General features: G+C 38.7%; 1 protein-coding gene and 1 non-coding gene across 2 annotated transcripts in view; both read right to left on the bottom strand.

Moving 5' to 3' along the window:
- Positions 1 to 1,692: 1,692 nt before the first annotated feature.
- Naip (NLR family apoptosis inhibitory protein) overlaps positions 1,693 to 19,345 on the bottom strand; it is a 36,578-nt gene continuing 18,925 nt past the window's right edge. The window contains exons 9-15 of the mRNA XM_027927648.2: positions 17,511 to 17,568; positions 14,124 to 16,241; positions 10,414 to 10,581; positions 8,618 to 8,770; positions 8,159 to 8,245; positions 6,210 to 6,374; positions 1,693 to 3,957 (exon numbers count right to left, since the gene is read on the bottom strand). Coding sequence (XP_027783449.2) covers positions 3,593 to 3,957; positions 6,210 to 6,374; positions 8,159 to 8,245; positions 8,618 to 8,770; positions 10,414 to 10,581; positions 14,124 to 16,241; positions 17,511 to 17,568 — 3,114 coding nt within the window. The 3' untranslated portion in view covers positions 1,693 to 3,592. The remainder of the gene's footprint in view (positions 3,958 to 6,209; positions 6,375 to 8,158; positions 8,246 to 8,617; positions 8,771 to 10,413; positions 10,582 to 14,123; positions 16,242 to 17,510; positions 17,569 to 19,345) is intronic.
- On the bottom strand, positions 18,936 to 19,039 carry LOC114086685 (small nucleolar RNA U13). The gene has a single exon (XR_003581683.1). It is a non-coding gene; the product is annotated as a small nucleolar RNA U13 (small nucleolar RNA).

Raw genomic sequence — 19,345 nt, 5'->3', positions numbered from 1 at the left:
AAACTCTTTCAAGGAAATATGTATTTCTGTATTTTTATAATTATAACTCTTGTGTATTTCTGGATATTAATAAAATACTTGACATAGCTTTGTTTTAGTAAGTTATTTACATGACACTTGTATTCATGTATGTTTTTTAATTTTTTTGACTTTTTTTTTTTAGTTGGACACAATACTTTTATTTATCTTTATGTGTGGTGCTGAGGATCGAACCCAGCGCCTCACACATGCTAGGCAAGCACTCTACTGCTGAGCCACAACCCCAGCTCTATGTGTGTGTTTTGATGTAAAATATATTTCTAATTGTGGGTCATGGTAAAAGAAAAAAAGCCTGAAAATAAGAAGTTAGATCAAGAAGGTGCAGGGAATGTTTGGGAAAAGAGGTTGAAAATATAGGGGATTTTGCAAGCCCAGCACAGTGGCACATACCTGTAGTCCCAGCTACTTAGATGGTAAAGGTGAGAAAATCCTTTTGAGCTCATGAGTTCAAGCCCGGCTTAGGCAACACTGAGACCCTGTCTCAAAAGGGTAAGGGATTTTTTTTCCATGTGAGCACAGTAGAAGGATGCAGGAAGTCAGAGTGGGCTGGAGTGTGTACTCAAGGAGACAGAAATTTAGGTTCTTTTCCATCCACACTCTTACTGACTTACACCAGTTAATCAAGTTATCAGCCTTCATTGCTGGTCCTGCAAGACCCTCTAAAACTTGTCCTATCAGCAGGCTCAGTGTAAAGCCTTGTCAGTAGTGGGATACCGCTGAGGAAGGGGCTTCTTTTCCTAGTTCAGTGTGCTCCTACAGGCAGATGGTGCAGTGCCCAACTCCTATTACACACACCTTTTACAGAGCCCAATTCACCAGTACCAAGTAGTTAACCACATGCAGCCCTGTCCCCCACCCCTGACTCTTCTTAGCAAAGTGCCCCAAGCCCACACCTCTGTATGCTGCAACTAAATAGCACTAGTGAACCTGTCTCCTCTCCCACCGGAACTGGATTTTTTTTGGGGGGGGGGGTACTGGGGATTTGAACCGAGGGGCATTCAACCATTGAGTAACATCCTCAGCCCTTTTTTTATTTTACTTAAGAGATAGGGTCTCACTAATTTGCTTTGGGCTGAGTTGCTGGGGCTGGCTTTGAACTCTCGATCCTCCTGCCTTAATCTCCAGGTTATTATTTTTTGTAGCCCTTTTTTTGGGGGGGGGGACAGAACCAGGGATGGAACTCAGGGGCACTCAACCACTGAGCCACATCCCCAGCCCTATTTTGTATTTTATTTAGAGACAGGGTCTCACCGAATGGCGAAGCGCTTCATCATTGCTAAGGCTGGCTTTGAACTCATGATCCTCCTGCCTCAGCCTCCCGAGCCACTGGGATTACAGGCATGCACCACCATGCCCAGCATGCAGCCCTATTTTTTATTTTATTTTTAAAAATACTTCGTTGTAGATGAACACACAGTATCTTTATTTTTATATGGTGCTGGGGATTGAACCCAGTGCCTCACACGTGCGAGGCAAGCACTTTACCACTGAGCTACAGCCTCAGCCCCCTATTTTTTATTTTAAATATAATATTATAGGCAACTGTTAAAAAAAAAAAAAAAACTACAGGAAGGGAGTGAAAAATAAAAACGCCTTCTAGTCTCTCATCCCAGAGGTAAGTGGTATTAACATTTTAAAATAGTCTTCCAGAAATCTTTTTTCCTCAACTTTATTGAGGTATAATTGACAAACAAAAATCATATATTTAAGTTGTACCGACATGGATATTTGTTTTAGTCAGTTTTTTCATTACTGCGACTGGAAGACCCAAGCAGAACAACTGTAGAGGATAAAAAGATTATTTGAGGGCTCATGGTTTCAGAGTTCTCAGTCCATATATAGCCAGCTCTATTCCAGGGGGCTCCAGGTGAGGCTGAACATAATGTTGAAAAAGAGTGGCAGAAGGAAGCAGCTCACATGATGATTAGAAAGTGGAGAGAGAGACTCCCCTCCCAGATACAAAATATATACCTTAGAGCCACACCCCCAACCCCTTACTGCCTCCACCCACATCTCACCTGCCTTTAGTTACCACTCAATTAATCCCATCAGGTGATTAATTTACTGATTGGGTTGAGACTTACATAACCCAATTATTTCTTCTCTGAACCTTCTTGTATTATCTCACAATTGAGCTTTTGGGGGACACCTCACATCCAAACCATAACAGTATTCAATGTGATGTTTCAACATACATTGTGAAATGATAAATGATTATCACAGTCAAGCTAATTAATATATCCAGAAATCTGTAATGCAACTAGAAATATTAAGAGGAGGGCTGGGGATGTGGCTCAAGTGGTAGCGCACTCGCCTAGCATGCGTAAGGCACTGGGTTCAATTCTCAGCACCACGTAAAAATAAAATAAAGATATTAAAAAAAAGAAATATTAAGAGGAGTTTAATTTGTGTGTGTGTGTGGTACTAGGAACAAACGGTGCCTTGTGCACAACTAGGCAAGCACTCTACCACTGACTTACTCCCAGCCCCAAAAGGTTTTTTTGTTTTGTTTTTTAAGTGGGATTCTATCATAGTTATACTGAGTAGAGTGGGTTCATAAGAAATCATAAGGGCATTATACGTATGTTAAGCTCTCAAAAGCCTCTGGAATAAAGGCATTTTCCCCTGAACCCTATTTCTTCACATTGGCAATGTACAAAGAAATGGTACTCACTATACCAAGGCTAAATATGTAAAAGAAATCCTGCAAAGATTAAAAAATATCTCTTGGAAGAGATTCATCTGAATCCTGTGTTAAAGTCAAGTCTTGTCTTATTTCTGTGCGAAACTAATTCAATTATTAAATTAGCCACTTCTTACCCAAATTGAACGTTTCTTCATATTGTGGGGGTAGATTGTGTGCCTTTCACACCCCCTCCTTGTGGACCTTGACAGTGGAGGGTTCATTTTGTATTAGTGATTGTAGAGCTAATCAATAGCAGGAGAGCATCATTCAGAGCCTGCATAGGTACTGGTGATGATTTGTTTCTTAGATTCAGTAATGGGTGAGCAGACTTTTAAAATTATCATTATTACAAGTCTTACACATTTAATGATTATTCTTTAGTATTCAGTACTTAATAAGATGCTGGGTACAGTGGTGCATGCCTGTAATCCTAGTAGCTTGAGAGGCTGAGGTAGGAGGATCACAAGTTCAAAGCCAACCTCAGCACCTCATCAAGGCCCTGAGCAACCCAGTGAGACCCTGTCTCTAAATAAAATACAAAAGAGGGCTGGAGATGTGGCTCAGTGGTTGAGTGTCTCTGACTTCAATCCCTGATACCACCCCCCCAAAAAAGATGGTTTTGATAATTAGGTTTTTATTTTTATTTTATGTTTTTGGTATCGGAGATTGAACCCAGAGGTACTTAACCACTGAGCCACATCCCCAGCCCTTTTTACTTTTTATTTTGAGACAGTGTCTCATTAAATTGCAGAGGCTGGCCTCTGATTTCCAATTCTCCTGCCTCAACTCCTGAGTCAGTGAGATTACATGTGTGCCACTGTGCCCAGCCTAAATATTTTTTGAATCAGCAGTTCTTAGCTGAATTATTTACTTCTGAATGATTGGAGAGAATGGCAGTGTCCATTTCCATGAAATAATCAGGTGTTTCGATTTAGGATGTCTTTCTTTCATGGCATCAAGCAATGCAAGGTCTTCTGCATCCAGGAGCCAACTTAACATTTGAAGACTGGTGAGGCGTGGCAGGCGCAGCACACACTGACTCAAAGCCTTGACAGTGGTGGCCTGAGCTTTGATACAGGCTGTGAAATGCCTGGAGATGGTCAACTCTTGCAAGTTGGGCAGGTTGTCCAGTGCCCGAAAGAAATTTCTGTATCCTTCCTCTGTAATCTCATGATTGATGGAAAGATTTAAGTTCTCAAGCTTCTGGAAGCCTCCATTGATTGCAACCTTGGCTACAAAAACAAAAGAGAATCAGAAGGACTTCTATTTCAATGATGGTAGATGAGGGTTTTTAAATCAGCTTCCTCTCCCACCACCACCATCATAATGAAGGTAGGAAATGCTGAATATAATTTTTTAATGTTTATCTTTTAGTTATAGGTGGACACAATATCTTTATTTTATTTTTATGTGGTTCTGAAGATCGAATCCAGTGCTTCACGCATGGCAGGCGAGCGCTCTACCTCTGAGCCACAACCCCAGCCCGCCAAATATAGTGTATTTTTAAATATCTCTTTAAAAGCCCCAAAGATAGCCATATTGCCAAAAGCAATATATAGATCCAATGCAATCCCATTAAAATACCAATGACATTTTTCACAGAACTAGGAAAAGCAATCCGAAAATTCATATGCAAGAACAAAAGATCCAGAATAGCCAAAGCAATTCTCAACAAAAATAGCAATGCAGGAGCTGGGCATGATGATGATACCTGCAATCCCAGTGATTCAGGAGGCTAAGATAGGAGGACCCTGAGTTCAAGACCCTGTCTCAAAATATAAAAAGGGATAGGGATTTAGCTTAGTGGTAGAGTGCCCTTGGGTTCAATCTCCATTATTGAAGAGGAGAAGGGGGGGAAGCAATGATGTTGGAGGTATCACAATACCCAGCTTCAAATTATATTACAGAGCCATTGTAACAAAAGCACCATGGTATTGGCATACAAAGACACACAAACCAGGGGAATACAATAGAAGTCAAAGATAAACCCACACAGCTACAGTCATCTGTTTTTGTTTTGTTTTTTTTTTTTGTGTGTGTATGTATGTGCCTAAAAATATGTAAGAGAAAAGACAGCCTCTTTAATAAATGATGCTGGGAAACATTAATTAATTTTGAGGCAAGGTCTTGCTAAATTAAGGAGGCTGGCCTCAAACCTGTGATCCTCCTGCTTCAGCCTCCCAGGTAACTGGAATTAGAGACCTGCACTACCACACTGAGCTGTGAAACACCATCTCTTTTTTTGCAGGGGTACTGGGGATTGAACTTAGGGGCACTCGACCACTGATCCACATCCCCACCCTTTCTTGTATTTTATTTAGACACAGGGTCTCACTGAGTTGCTTAGGGCCTTGCTAAATTGCTGAGATTGACTTTGATCCTCCTGCTTCCGCCTCGCAAGCTGCTGGGATTATAGGTGTGCACCACTGTACTTGGCTTGTGAGACACCAACTCTTTAAAAGAAAAAAAATCTTAAAATCCACCACAGTGGGAAAAGATAACATGACATAAAAGCAGACAGCTCATTAAACAAAATAAACAATGCAAGCTAGAAAGGTGAGAAGATAAATGCCAAGACAGAATTCTATACTCCCTGAAAAAAAAAATACATGTCAAAGATGAAGGCAAAATAAAACATTTCCAGACAATCAAAACACAAGACAGTTCATTACCAGCTAACCCACTGGAAAAGAGATATTACAGGAGGTCTTCAGACAGAAGGAATGTGACCCCCTCATGAAAGGAAGTACAGGAGACCATAAAGAGCAACAGGCATAATAAATGTGTGGCCATGTATAAGAATATTCATAGAGACATTATTCATAATAAGCCAAATGTGTGTGTGTGTGTGTGTGTGTGAAGTGCTAGGGCTTGAACCCAGGTTCTCACACATGCCAGGCAAGCACTCTACCACCGAGCTACACCCTCAGCCCTGATGTTCTGTGTGCTAATCTGCTTCATTGTTACCCATATGTGGTATGGGTATTTTCAAGTATGTTCACTGGAAAAGTCATTGATTTGTATACTTAAAAGAGTTTTATACCTTTCTGTATGTATATTAATCTTCAATTGAAAAAAAAAGTACTTTGAAAATATTTGGCCAGGTGTCTGAAACATTAGTTGTCAAGAATACAGACATGCCTGGGGATGTAGCTCATTGGGAGAGTGTTTTCCTAGCACACATGTGTGAGGCCCTGGCTTCATCCCCAGTATCTCTCACACACACAAACAAAAGAATAGAGACTTGCAGGCTTGGATAGCTTCAAAAGGGAGGCATTCTTGAACGTCCAGATCTGACTAGGATGAATTTAAATCCACAGAAGGACATGGAAGGAACAATATGATAGTAAGAGTGAGGAAGTAGGTTGAAAACTTCAGGAGAGGCAAATGTGTTTATAGATACTTCGCAGCGGAAAGCTTGAGTAGCCCCCCGCCCCCACCCACTTCCCTGTGAGCTGAAATCCTTTCTCTAAGAATAGCTCACCAATTTCCATCAGGCTGTCATCATTCAAAACTTGGTAAAAGGAGAGGACTCGGAGACATTGAAGCTGCTGACACTGCTGGATAATCAGTTTTGCCACTTGACGAATCCCATCCCCAGTAGGAAGGATCAGCTCTTCCAAGTGATTAAGAGAACCTAAAGTATAGGCTGTCAGAAGAAATTAAATTAAAAAAAAAAAAAAGCTATTCTCTTTGTACAGTTAATTCCTATACATCAGTAGTCTGTAACTTAAAAAATCATGCACCATCTGAAGACTCCATGTAGCGTAAAGGCCATTCCTCATCCTCTCCATGGGAACGAGAAAAGGGGTAGCACACACTTCCTCCATCCTCCCCTGACCGGTTTCTACTGTCCTGAAGTCTAAGATGCCTATTATATTTCCATTTTCTTTTTTACGGTGAATTGTGGTTACTCTGGTAGCTCTGCAGTGCTTTCAACCCCCTTTCTTCCCATCCCACTCCCTTTCTTCCCATCTATACTCACTGAAAAAAAATCATCTTCAATGATTTCCACATTGAGGAAATTTACACTGAGTACTAAAACCTCACCATCTACCACTCTGATAACCTTCATTTCCACTTTGACCCCTCCTTAGCATGCCACATTGTGAATCTCTTTAAACATTTTTCTATGCATTAAAGTTTTTTGAATACTTTCTAGCATAAAACAAACTTCTAGGCTTTCCCAGTTTCAGTTCTTGAATGACCCATTGCTCCATAGACTGTGGTTCCTTTATGAAAAGAAAATTTAGAAATCAAGATCTGGGGGCTGAGGATGTAGCTCAGTGACACAGTAAGGACCTTCCCCAGAACCAAAAAACATAACAAAAACAAAAAATCACTAGAAATCAAAATCTGGGCCTTTTGCCTCATTGTGTCTCTGAAAGCAGGATGGGTCACCCACAGCTGTATGCGAGCCAGCTGCAGAAATTCCGCCCCAGTTCTGGTTTTCATCCTTTGCTCACACCAAGCAAGGTTTGATCCAAAAATACAGCTTTAATATGTACTGCCAACGACACCACTAGCACACAAAGATATAGTCTTCATTAGTTAGACTATGTAATCTTCCTTGAATAGATTATCCAAGACATCTGCCCACTGAAAGGAACCATACTAGCTCTTTTTTTTTTTTAAGAGAGAGAGAGAGAGAGAATTTTTTTAATATTTATTTTTTAGTATTCGGCGGACACAACATCTTTGTTTGTATGTGGTGCTCAGGATCGAACCCGGGCCGCACGCATGCCAGGTGAGGGCGCTACCGCTTGAGCCACATCTCCAGCCCCATACTAGCTCTTTGTACAGAAAATTAAAATATTTAATCAGGCACAGTGGTGCACACCCATAATCCCAGCAACTCAGGAGGCAGAGGCAGGAAGATTACAAATTCAAGGAATTTTTCCAAGACAATTTTTCCACATCATTATTCCCTAAACAATGCAGCATAACAGCTATTACGTAGCATTTACATTATTTTAAGGAGTATGAGTGATCTAGAATTGATTTAAAGTATATAGAAGCCAGGCACGGTGGTGCATACATACAATCCCAACTCCTTGGGAGGTTAAGACAGGAGACCTCAATTTCAAGGCCAGCCCCAACAATTTAGCATAATCCTGTCTCAAAAAACAAAAAGGATTGGGGACATAGCTCAGTGGTAGAGGACCCCTAGGTTCAATTCCCAATACTGGGGGTGTGGGGGGAAAGAGGAAGATGTGTGTGGGTTATGTGCAAATACTATACCATTACACCATTATGAGGGACTTGAGTATCTTCTGATTTTGGTATCAATCAGGGATCCTGGAAACAATCTAGTGGATACTGAAGGACAACAGTACATATCTTGCTTTGTTGTAGCTAATTAAAAATAGAAGAAAGGGGTTGAGAGAGGGAGGGAATAAGGAATAAGTAAAAAGAACTGCTTTGAAAACATACCAAATTTTTCAGATGTTTCCTTGTCTGGAAATTGTTGGAATGAAAGATTTAATATCTTCAGAGAGAGAAAATTTGGCAAAATGGTGACTATGAGAGAGAAAATTAAAATTTAGTTATATCACTTATATTTCTTATAACAAAGAGTAACATCTTTAAATAATATTTGAGAAGTGATCAACATTAATAAAATAATTCAGACTGAATTAGTTTGACTAAGAGGATACAAATCCTTGCTCAGAAAACGATTCTGGAAACAATAAAAATGTTTAAAATTATAGAAACAATTAAGCTTTATTATTTGAGAAATTCATTAAAGATCAAGTATAAAATGTTCCTTGACATCAACTGCATTTTAAGATATTGACTCTTTTTATAGTGACTTTGACTTTGTAGAGTGCCTTTTAATATGATAGTCCACAGAAACATCTTAAATCAAAATTTTAAGTTTATAGTTCTTACCAAATGGGATGACATTAAAAAATGATTCAGAAAACCAAATTTCTTCAAGTTTCTTGCAGGAAGTGAGTGCAGTCATGAGAGACTCAAAATTCGAAAAGAAATTACATTTCAGATGGAAAACACGAAGGTTTGGAGAATTCTGAATCAATGTGACTGTAAAATATCAAGGGTTTTCAGAAATTAGAGGAAACTACAAAATTTTTTAAGTATTTTTATTTTTTAGTTGTAGTTGGACACAATACCTTTATTTTATTTATTTATTTTTATGTAGTGCTGAGGATTGAACCCAGGGCCTCATATGTGCTAGGCAAGTGCTCTACCGCTGAGCCACAACCCCAGCCCCAAATTACAAATTTCTATCAAAACAGCCTTGTAATTTATTGTTTTGTTCCAACAATATTGAATTCAAACAAGGCACCATGATATAATGATCTAAGAATCAGGTTGCTTTGGACTTGTATTTAAGTTCTGCAACTGACTGACGAGCAATTTAAACTTGGACAAATTACTGACTCTCTCTGGGGATCAGTTTTCTTTTCTAAAAAATTAGGGTTCAGAAGCCAGATGGTGTGGCACATGCCTGTAATCCTAGTTGTTTGGCATGCTGAGGCAAGAGAATCACAAGCCCAGCCTGAGAGATTTACTGAGACTCTGTCTCAAAAAAAGTAAAAAATAAAAAAAGGCTGGAGGTACAGCTCTGTTGTTAAGAGTACTTGCATAGTTAGGTGCAAGGCCCTGAGTTCAGTCCCCAGCGGTACTAAAAACAAAAACAACCATAACAAAAGACTCCATAAGGTCACCTTCAGCTTTAACATCCTGTCTCTAAGTTTGTACATTGCATTTACACAATAAAAATGCTATGCAAAGAAACATAAAATGATGACAACTTTAAAGCAAAAACCTAAGTTTGATTCAAAAATTGCTGGCAAATTTAAGAAAACTATCTCTTTCAGCTTCAATTTCAATGAAGTTTTGCATGTAACTCTGTAGTCAATTTCATATGGAGCTTTACATTTCTTTAGTCTTTAGTGTTCAGCACTTACTAAATTAAGGAACTGATAGTGACTAAGTCGTTTTGCGAATATTGTATTTTAAAAGGAAGGTTGCACAAACTGTCCATCAACCATGAGAATAAGATGGCTAGCAACAGGAAAATGCTATCAATTACATATTCATCCCCCTGAGCTGGCAAATGTGTAAGGTGCAATGTAAGAACAACTTAAACAGAAACAAAATAAAAGAACCACAAACTAATTTGGAAAGGCAGGATGTTAAGGTTTAAGAAGGTCAGACTTAGGAGTCAAATTTTCTGTCTTTCAATCTATGTTTCCTAACTGTATGAACTTGAGCAAATTACTTAACTTCTTTGTGCTTCAATTTCCCCAGCTGTAATGGCAATAATAATAGTACCTTACCTCACAGAATGGGTATGAAGATTTAATAAGTTAAAATTTGTGAAGTACTTAGAAGAGTTCCAAGAATGTAGTAAACACTCAGTAATTACAAAGAGCTCTCTGCTTTCTTAATGAGAAAGAGTGCTATTCCCACAATTTACCATAGATATACCTCAGTGGGAGAGGGCCCCATCCCCAATTCTGAAAAAAAAAAAGTACATAGGAAAATGTGTGTAGGTTATGTGCAAATGCTACACCATTTTAAATGAGGGACTTGAGCATCCTCTGATTTTGATATCAACAGGAGGTCCTGGAATTCTAATACCTGTAAAAGTTTTAATTCTTAAATTAAAAGTAGTTTCTCTAACCAATGCAAAGACAAATAAATTGAGCCATGCTTACCTAGTTTTGAAGAATCATCTTCACCTAAAATATGAATCAATAATTTCTCCATATGGTGGAGGTTTGGGAATTCTTCAGGAATGACTGAAAAAGTATTTGGTTTGTCATCTAGTTTCACAGACAGTTCTTTCAGGCGCAGGAATTTGTCCAAGTTAGGAAAGATTTGATCTGGAAAGTGGCACACATTTCTCATTATTACAGTGCTCCAAATAGAAATGTAGAAACTTTCATTTTGATTCATCAGCTATTTTCACATTTTCAAATGAAAACCTGTCAGATACCATTAAGTTTTCTTTTTTAGAAAGTATGCATATGCAGACATTGCTACCTGCAGCCTGTACTAATTACATTCTATATGGGAAGCCCTGTGTGACTCTCTGGACTTACAAAAATAAATAAAATATCTCCTCAATAACTGGTGTGAGAACAATTGAGTTTGCAGAAGCAAGAGAATGTAAAAAAAAATTAAATTCATTGAAATGGATCAATGGCAAACATAAGAGCTAAAATCATACAACTCCTAGATGATAGCATAGGGGTGAATCTTCATGACCTTGGACTTGGCAATGGATTCTTAGATATGACATCAAAAGCACTAGGGAAAAACAATTAATTAATTAATTAGACCTCATCAAATTTAAAACTTTTGTGCACTGAACACTATAAAGTGAAATTACAATCTACAGAATAGGAGAAAATATTTTTCAAACCATATTTCTAATAAGGGTTTGATATACAGAATATACATAGAACTTCTACAACATAACAACAATATCAACAAAAAAATTTAAAATGGACAAAGAACTTGACTAGACATTTCTCAAAAAAAGAGATACAGCCATCATGAGAACATGAAAAGATGATGTTCAATATCATTCAGTCATTAAAAAAAGCAAATCAAAAGCTCAATGAGATAACATTTCACATCTATTAGATGGTTTTATGATTAGCAAAAAAAAAAAAAAAAAAAGAAAAGAAAAACTGAGGATGTGGAGAAATTAGAACTCTTGCATATAACTGGTGGAAATATAACATGGTATAGCCACTGAAGAATAGTTTGCAAGTTCCTCAAAAAGCTAAACAGAATTACCATATGAAGCAGAAATTCTACCCATAGGATATACTCAAAACAATTAAAAAACAGGGCCTCAAACAGATACTTGTAAAACTAATGTTCATTGCAGCATTGTTCACAGTAGCCAGAAGACAGAAATCACCTAAGCGTCCATCAAGGGAGCAATGACTAAATGAAATGTGATATATAGGGGCTGGGATTGTGGCTCAGTGGTAGAGCACTCACCTAGCATGTGTGAGGCACTGGGTTCGATTCTCAGCACCACATAGAAATAAATAAAATGAAGGTCCATTGACAACTAAAAAAGCTTAAAAAAAAGAAATGTGATATATATATATTGGACCTTCATTTTACATATATGAATATCATTCAGCTACAAAAAGAAATAAAGGGGCTGGACTCAGTGGCACATGCCTGTAATCCTGACTACTCAACAATGTGAGGCAGGAGGATAGCAATTTTAAGGTCAGTCAGACAAGTTAGTGAGACTCTGTCTCAAAATAAAAAAAGAGCAAAGGCTGTCTCTCCCTTTGGAGATCACCCAAATCCTTCCTTGAATGTGTGTTCCTTCTTTATCCCCCAAACTGCTCACTCTTAAGATGACTGGTATTCTCCCTTGAATGTGTACTTTTTACTTTACCCCTAAAAGACATCTCTCCCTTGACATAGACTGCATTCTCACTTAAATGTGTAACTGCTATCCTAAATAAATCTGTGTCTGGAGGCAAAAAAAAAAAAGAAACAAAGAAAAAAAGCAAGGTTGTATGCTGGAAAATAGCTCAGTGGTTAAGTACCACTGGGTTCAACCCCCTGTACTGCAGCAAAAAAAAAAAAAAAAAAAAGAAAGAAAGAAAGAAAAGAAAAGAAAAAGAAAGAAAGAACAGAACAGAACCAGGGTGGTGCATGCTTGTAACCCCAGAGACTGCGGCAGGAGGATGGATCACAAGCTTGAGGCCAGCCTCATCAATTTAGCATGGCTTTCAGCAACTCAGCGAGACCCTGTCTCAAAATAAAACATAAAAAGTTCTGGGGATGTGGTTCTGTGGTTAAACCCTCCTAGGTTCAATCCCCAGTACCAAACAAACAAACAAAAAAACCCTGTTAAAATGGAAAATTTTATTATATATATTTTACCATAGTAAAAACATTTTTAATAGTCAAACTATTTCTAAATTTAATGATAAATATCAACCCACAGAATTAAAAAAAAAGCTGAATGACCCTCAAGTAAGACATACGCAAAGCAAAGCACAACTAGATATACGTCAGATTGTTGAAAGTCAAAGTTAAGAGCGGCAACAATTAGAAAATGAAAAAAAAAATTAAATGCCATTTACAATGACATCAAAAAATATATGTACAAAGAAATAAATTTAAGGAGAGGTAGACAATGTTTACGCTAAAATGATCATATGTTGCTTAGAAGACACAAATGTATGAGAGACATTATTTCCTGTTTATCCTTTTCTTTTCTGGAGAAGCCAAGCACTTTTTTCCATCAGGTAGTTAGCATGAAGGTAATTTTTAAGCATCATTTAATATATAGATCATTATTTGCTAATAACAAGTAATTCACATCTGTTTACAAAGAGAAGTCACTAGTTAAATATTGATATTAATGTTGTTTTAAAAATATTTTTTAGTTGTTTGCTGGGAGCCATTAGCCAAGTAGGTATGACAATTTCCTTGCCAGCGTACCCCATGTTGCTTAGTGGAAGGACTCGTGGAAATAGGACATTTTGCAGTGACATTGCAGTTAGGTGACCTTGCTCAAGGACCAGGGCGGATCCGGGATTAGGGTGTTCCCGTTTAGGATAATCGGGTTTAGGGCGTTCCAGGTTTAAGATTATTCCTGCTGGGAATAGGGCGTATCCTGCTGCCTGAGTTCCCCTTGAGTTCTCACGGGATTCAGACAGTATTTTTTGGGAGACAGAAGCCCAGTGGTGTGGATTTGGGCAGAGAATGTGAATTTGGGCAGAGAACATGGATTTCCCCAGAACGTGTTTGTAAAGTGCCGGTGACAGTTCGAGAATAAAGAGTTGCTGTTTGAATCTACAAGCTGTGTGGTGGCTCGTGATTGTGTGCCCAGCCAGACTGCGGCATTTGTGCCCAGCCAGACTGCGGCAGTTGTTGATGTACCTTTATTTTTTATTATTTATATGTGGTTCTGAGGATGGAGTCCAATGCCTCACACATTCTAGGCAGGTGCTCTGCCACTGAGCCATGACCCCAGCTCCATGTTGTTGTTTTTTAACTGGGGATTGAAACCAGGGGTACTGGAGAGAGGGTACATTGCCATCCTTTTTCATTTTTAATTTTGAGACAGAGGCTTCCTAAATTTCCCAGACTGGCCTCAGAGGTGTGATCCTTCTGCCTCAGCCTCCAGAGTCACTAGGATTATAAGACATGGGCCACTACACCCATCTTATTTTGTTAATTTTATCTCAGTTATCTGAAAACCGTTCTATTTTTCAGGGGTCTTTCATTAATTACAGACTCAAAGCTTATTTTATGCCATTCTATCAAGGAACATTTTTGGTCTCATGCCCTCAGAAATTTTCATCTACCTAAAAACTAAGAATGAAGAAATAAAGTGTCACATTGGAACAGTCACCCCAAATCCATTTAGGTTTACCTTGTAGCTGGATTGTCCCTGAGATGTTAAGAGATTCCAGGGAAGGCAGGGTGAGAAGCAACTCCTGTTCTGGGGCACAGAGTTCACACTGGTGTATAGAGCACTTGGTGACAGAGGTCTTATTTAGCTCCAGAGCTGGGCGGATGCTTTCAATAAAGCCACTGCTATGATCTAAATGGAGTTCAATGTGCTGTGAAGCTGAGAAAACTTCCATTAGAACCCTGAGCATCTCCTGATCCACAGCATCCACACAGGTCACCTGGACTTCCAGCAGGGGAATCTTGTACTGCTTGGAAGGCAGTTTCCAATAGCCAGCACTGATGTCTGGTGGCGCCCTGTGTTGTAAATCCAGAAAGCTGTTTATGGTCTCTTCCTGTTCAGCTACATTTTCCTCAAATTCTTTCATAGGTTTAAAGGTAGAAGCATAGTCCTGATCTATAGTTGGTACCTGTGATTTGTTGATTTCCCAACATTTTTCCAGGGATGAAAATTTTGGGAAATTTTTCCTTTTCTTTCCTTGTATGGAGACAACAATACTCTTCAACAACAACAGGCTTTCTGGGTGGTCAAAAAAGTACTGTAAATTAAGTATATTCAAAGTCAGTGTTCTCCCTTGAAGGAATTGCAAAATAAATGGAGAACATGCAGCAACAGTGTTACTTTGATAAGCAATTTTTAGAGCAAGAGCCAATAACCGTTTTGAAACCAGTGAATAGTAAGTGTTTGGAGCCAGTTGCCATATCACCCTAAGAAATTCCATATATGTTGAAATATCTGGACGGTGCTTCAGGTAGTCATCATTTTCTGACATATCTTCCAATGATTCTTTATTATCCACCAAATGAAGCAAATGAGATACAAGTTTTGGCCCTGCCTTTGATGAAGGGTGGCTGGAGACATATTTCAAAAAATTCTCATAGGGAAATACAGCCATCATGGATGACTTAATTTGTTTCAAATAATAAAGTCCCAAATCTTGATCATCCTGCCTGTCTGAATCCAGGAGTTCAATCAGCCTTATCCCAGCAAGAAATTCTTGAAATGTAGGACTTAAAAACTGATAGACTGGTCTCAGTCTTTGGGCTGTGAATTTGCTCATCAAACACATGGTTAGATCTTCATCTTCATCAACCCCTGCTTCTTCGAGGTCATTGTCAGTAAACTCAAAGCAAGATGAAAAAAATCCTTTCAGGGCCAGCTCACTGCAGGAAGATATAATTTCTTTGAAACGTTCAGTTGTAGATTTGTGCTTTAAAAGAAGGTAATCCATATAGGATTTGAAAACAGCCACATCATCAAAGAACTGATCAAAAGGACACTGAAACCAGTTAGTACAGATTGCTGCCACAAAGAGGGGAGTTTTCTGAATTCCCTGCAAATTTGTATTCTTTCCAAAGTGAACCATCATCTTTCGCAGACGAGTCATATTATGTGGAAAGAGCTTCCGTAATAGAAAGATAGTATTATAAAAGGGAAACGCTTGGATCTCTAGAATCGTATCTAAGTATCGGCGGATGTTCCTGGCCCTGTTTGTATGGATGGCAATCAACAAGCAGGATCTTAATGAGTGGTTTTTTTTAATCAGCTTTTCTATGACTTGAGGGAATGAGCACATTTCTTTGTAATCATCCAAAAGGAATAACACCTGATTCTTTAACTGCTGGATGATGTTCATCAGGCATATTTCAGTAACAGTTCCTTCTGTCTCTAGGAGTTGGTCACAAATGATGCTGGCCAGCCCCTGGTCTGGTCTGGTAGAACTAAGGGAGAGATAGAAGACCAGCTGGAATCTGTTCAGCAGAGGACAGCATCCTGATGCCCAGAGAAAAGCTATTTTCTTCAATAGGACCGTCTTTCCACTACCAGTTTCACCTTCCACACACATTACAGAGTTCAAGTTGGCAAAGACCTCAGGCAACACCATGGGTTCTTGCACAGTGCTGCTGATATGCTTTGAAATGATGGACAGATCACAACCCAGCAAGTGGTCAGTGGCTACTTTGGAAGAGAGCTCCAGCAAAGACATGCGGCGGAAACTGGCACTGGTGTAGACTGTTCTCAGTTTCTCACTCAGATTCTTTGCCTCTTGAAACCATTGGGTTTTGTCCTGTGCCACTTCTGTGGAGAGAAGGGAGGCACAGCTGGGATTCACAGTCACATCTCTCTCAATCCTAATACCATATTCTTTCCACACCATGATTCTGCCTATCTACTACAGATGGACTAGGACCTTCCACAGCTATCCATGATCCCCAGTTTGGGATTCTCTTCTAGCTTTTTCCATGAAACCAGAATGTGGGGAGCATGAACCCCAGTACCCTACTTGACATGGGGACCTAGAAATGTGCTTATTAGGAGCATCCTGGAATTCTATACTTTCCCATTTTAAAACCTCAGGAGAGAAACTTGCTGCGTGGTGCCTTTCAACATTAGTTTGTATCTGAAACACATTGATTACCATGGATTCAGTCCTGCATTCACTCTGGAAATGCCAGAAGAACCCTGAGTCTCTCTCAATATACAATAGTCTCCATTTCAGTGCTGCTCTGATCTATGAGATCTTTGGACAATTACAAATTTTTTTTTTAATATTTTTTAGTTGTTGATGGACATTTTTATTTTATTCATTTATTTATATGTGGTGCTGAGAATTGAACACAGTGCCTCATATATGTGAGGTAAGCACTCTACCCCAGCTCCACAAATACTTTTTTCTTTCAAATCTTTGCATACAAATATATTTACACATACATATAATCCCATGTGCTGCTTCCAAGTTTTTTTTTAATTTACTTAGTCTTTTATTATTGGACCTTTAGAATAAATCTAGAACAGCTTGTTGTCTAGAACACACTTGACATTATATTCCATGATTACCTGGCAACTTTGGAATTAATGATTGTATTTCGTTAGCATTCTTTCATTTATGAGTACCAAGACCCATTCTATGATTAGTAAAGACATGCTTTACATGCATTCTCACTTAATCCTTACCACGATTATTCCAGGAGATGGTATCACCTTTTCATAGATGAGAGATATGAAGTTCTAAATGGTTTGAAATTAAAAACTAAGGAGTTCAGATAGGATTCCTGCTTAAATTGTCCAATTCTACCATGGAGAGGGGCAACAGAGCATATTGGTTTAGTGAAACACAATGCATGGGCCGGTTCTAGCTCTGCTACTTATTACTGCCTTTCTGATCTTAGATAAATTATCTCACCTTTCTGCGTCTGTTTCCTGAAACTAATAATAATACTTACATCATAGGGATTATTGTGATGATTAAATAGGAATTAATCAACTAAGCCTCAAGTACATATATTATCAATGAGTAACTATTATTATTCTACCTCCTAAATAAACATTTTACTTCCAAGTTCTTACCTGGCCCTATAGAATTAACTGCTTCTGAATAGTCAAGATTGTTTTCGGTTGTAGTTTCCTTCAAAAAAGAAAATTCTTTATTAAATAAAAATTTGCATAAGAGAGTGGGACATCATATTATTATTGAGGATCCAACATCTTCTAAACACAGCCCATCTTCAAATGTTTATGCTAAAAGGAGTGCTCTAAATGCAAAATAATTAACCATTTGCAAACATCTGCAAGATTGTACATGTGTTCTTAGACGACTGTGTCAGTCAGCTTTCCGTCACCGGGAAAAACTATCTGATTAAAAAAACTTGGAGGAGGAAAGATTTATTTTGGCTCACAGTTCCAGAAGCTTCAGTCTGACCAGCTTCAGTCTTCCAGAGCTGACCAGCTCCAAGGCAGAAATATCACGGCAGAAGGACATGATGGAGGAAAGCTGCTCATCTTGTGACAGCCACAAAGCAGAGAGAGGGAGGAAGGGGCCAGGGACAAGATATACCCTTCCAAGGCATGCTCCTAGTGACCTACTTCCACCAAGTAGGCCCCACTTCCTACTGTTTCCATCACCTCTCAATAATGCCATCCAACTATTAGTCCATCAACGCATTAATCCATTAATTTGGTCAGAGCCTTCATGATCCAATCACTTCCCAAAAGCTCCACCTCTGTACTTTGCAAAGTACATGCAACACATTGAAGACTAAGCCTTAAACACATGAATCTTGGGGGATACTTCATATAAACAAACATAACAATGATATATATATGGTACATTCCATGGTGAATACTTTTAAGATAATCAGAATCTATAATAATGTTTAGAGCAAGAAGAACCCTGAGGTGCAGCCTCTGTCCTTAGTTAATAAATATATGTTTATTATTACACACCTGGAATGTATGTTTCTTCCTTTTAAAAATGAACTATTTTGGGCTGGGGTTATAGCTCTGTGGTAGAGCACTTGCCTTGCATGTGTGAGGCACGGGGTTTGATCCTCAGAACCAAACAAAAATAAATAAATAAGTAAGTAAAGATATTGTGTCCATCTACAACAAAGAAAATATTTTTAAAAAAATGAGCTATTTTTAAAAGGGGCTCGGGGTATGGCTCAGTGGCAGAGAACTTGTTTAGCATGTGTGAAAAGAAAAAAAAGTAAGAATAACCTATTTATATGTCTCCAAATTTTTTCTTCAATGCCACTTTTTAAAATTTTTTATTTTTTTGTGGTACAGTTGATTGAACACAGGGGAACTTTACCACTGAGCCATTGTCCCAGCCCTTTATTAATTAATTAATTAATTAATTTTGAGACAGGGTCTTGCTAAGTTCCCGAGGCTGGCCACAACCTTGTGATTCTCCTGCCTTAGACTACTGAGTTGCTAGAGTTACAGACTTGGACCACCATGACCAGCTTCAATGTCACACCCTTCACCTTTTTACATCAAATGGGTAACATACAGACATTGTAACAAGGTTTGAGGGAGACACATCTCACAAAATGGCATAAAAACCCAATCATCACACTTAAACACCCACTTATGATCACAATGTTATTTTTGCGGGGGTCAGGGGACGGGTACCAGGGATTGAACTCAGGGGCACTCGACCACTGAGTCACATCCCCAGCCCTATTTTGTATTTTATTTAGAAACTGCGTCTCAATAATTGCTTAGTGCCTTGCTAAGTTGCTGAGGCTGGCTTTGAACTTGTGACCCTCCTGCCTCAGTCTCCAGAGCCCCTGGGATTACAGGATTGCACTACCACGCCCAGCTTCAATGCCATTTTGAATTAGATTTTATTGTTTGTTTGCAGTACTGGAGATTAAAGCCTGGACCTTGCACATGCAGTG

The sequence above is a fragment of the Marmota flaviventris genome, chromosome 5, assembly GCF_047511675.1.
Source record: "Marmota flaviventris isolate mMarFla1 chromosome 5, mMarFla1.hap1, whole genome shotgun sequence".
NCBI lineage: Eukaryota > Metazoa > Chordata > Mammalia > Rodentia > Sciuridae > Marmota > Marmota flaviventris.
This window is presented reverse-complemented; position numbering and strand designations above follow the sequence as displayed.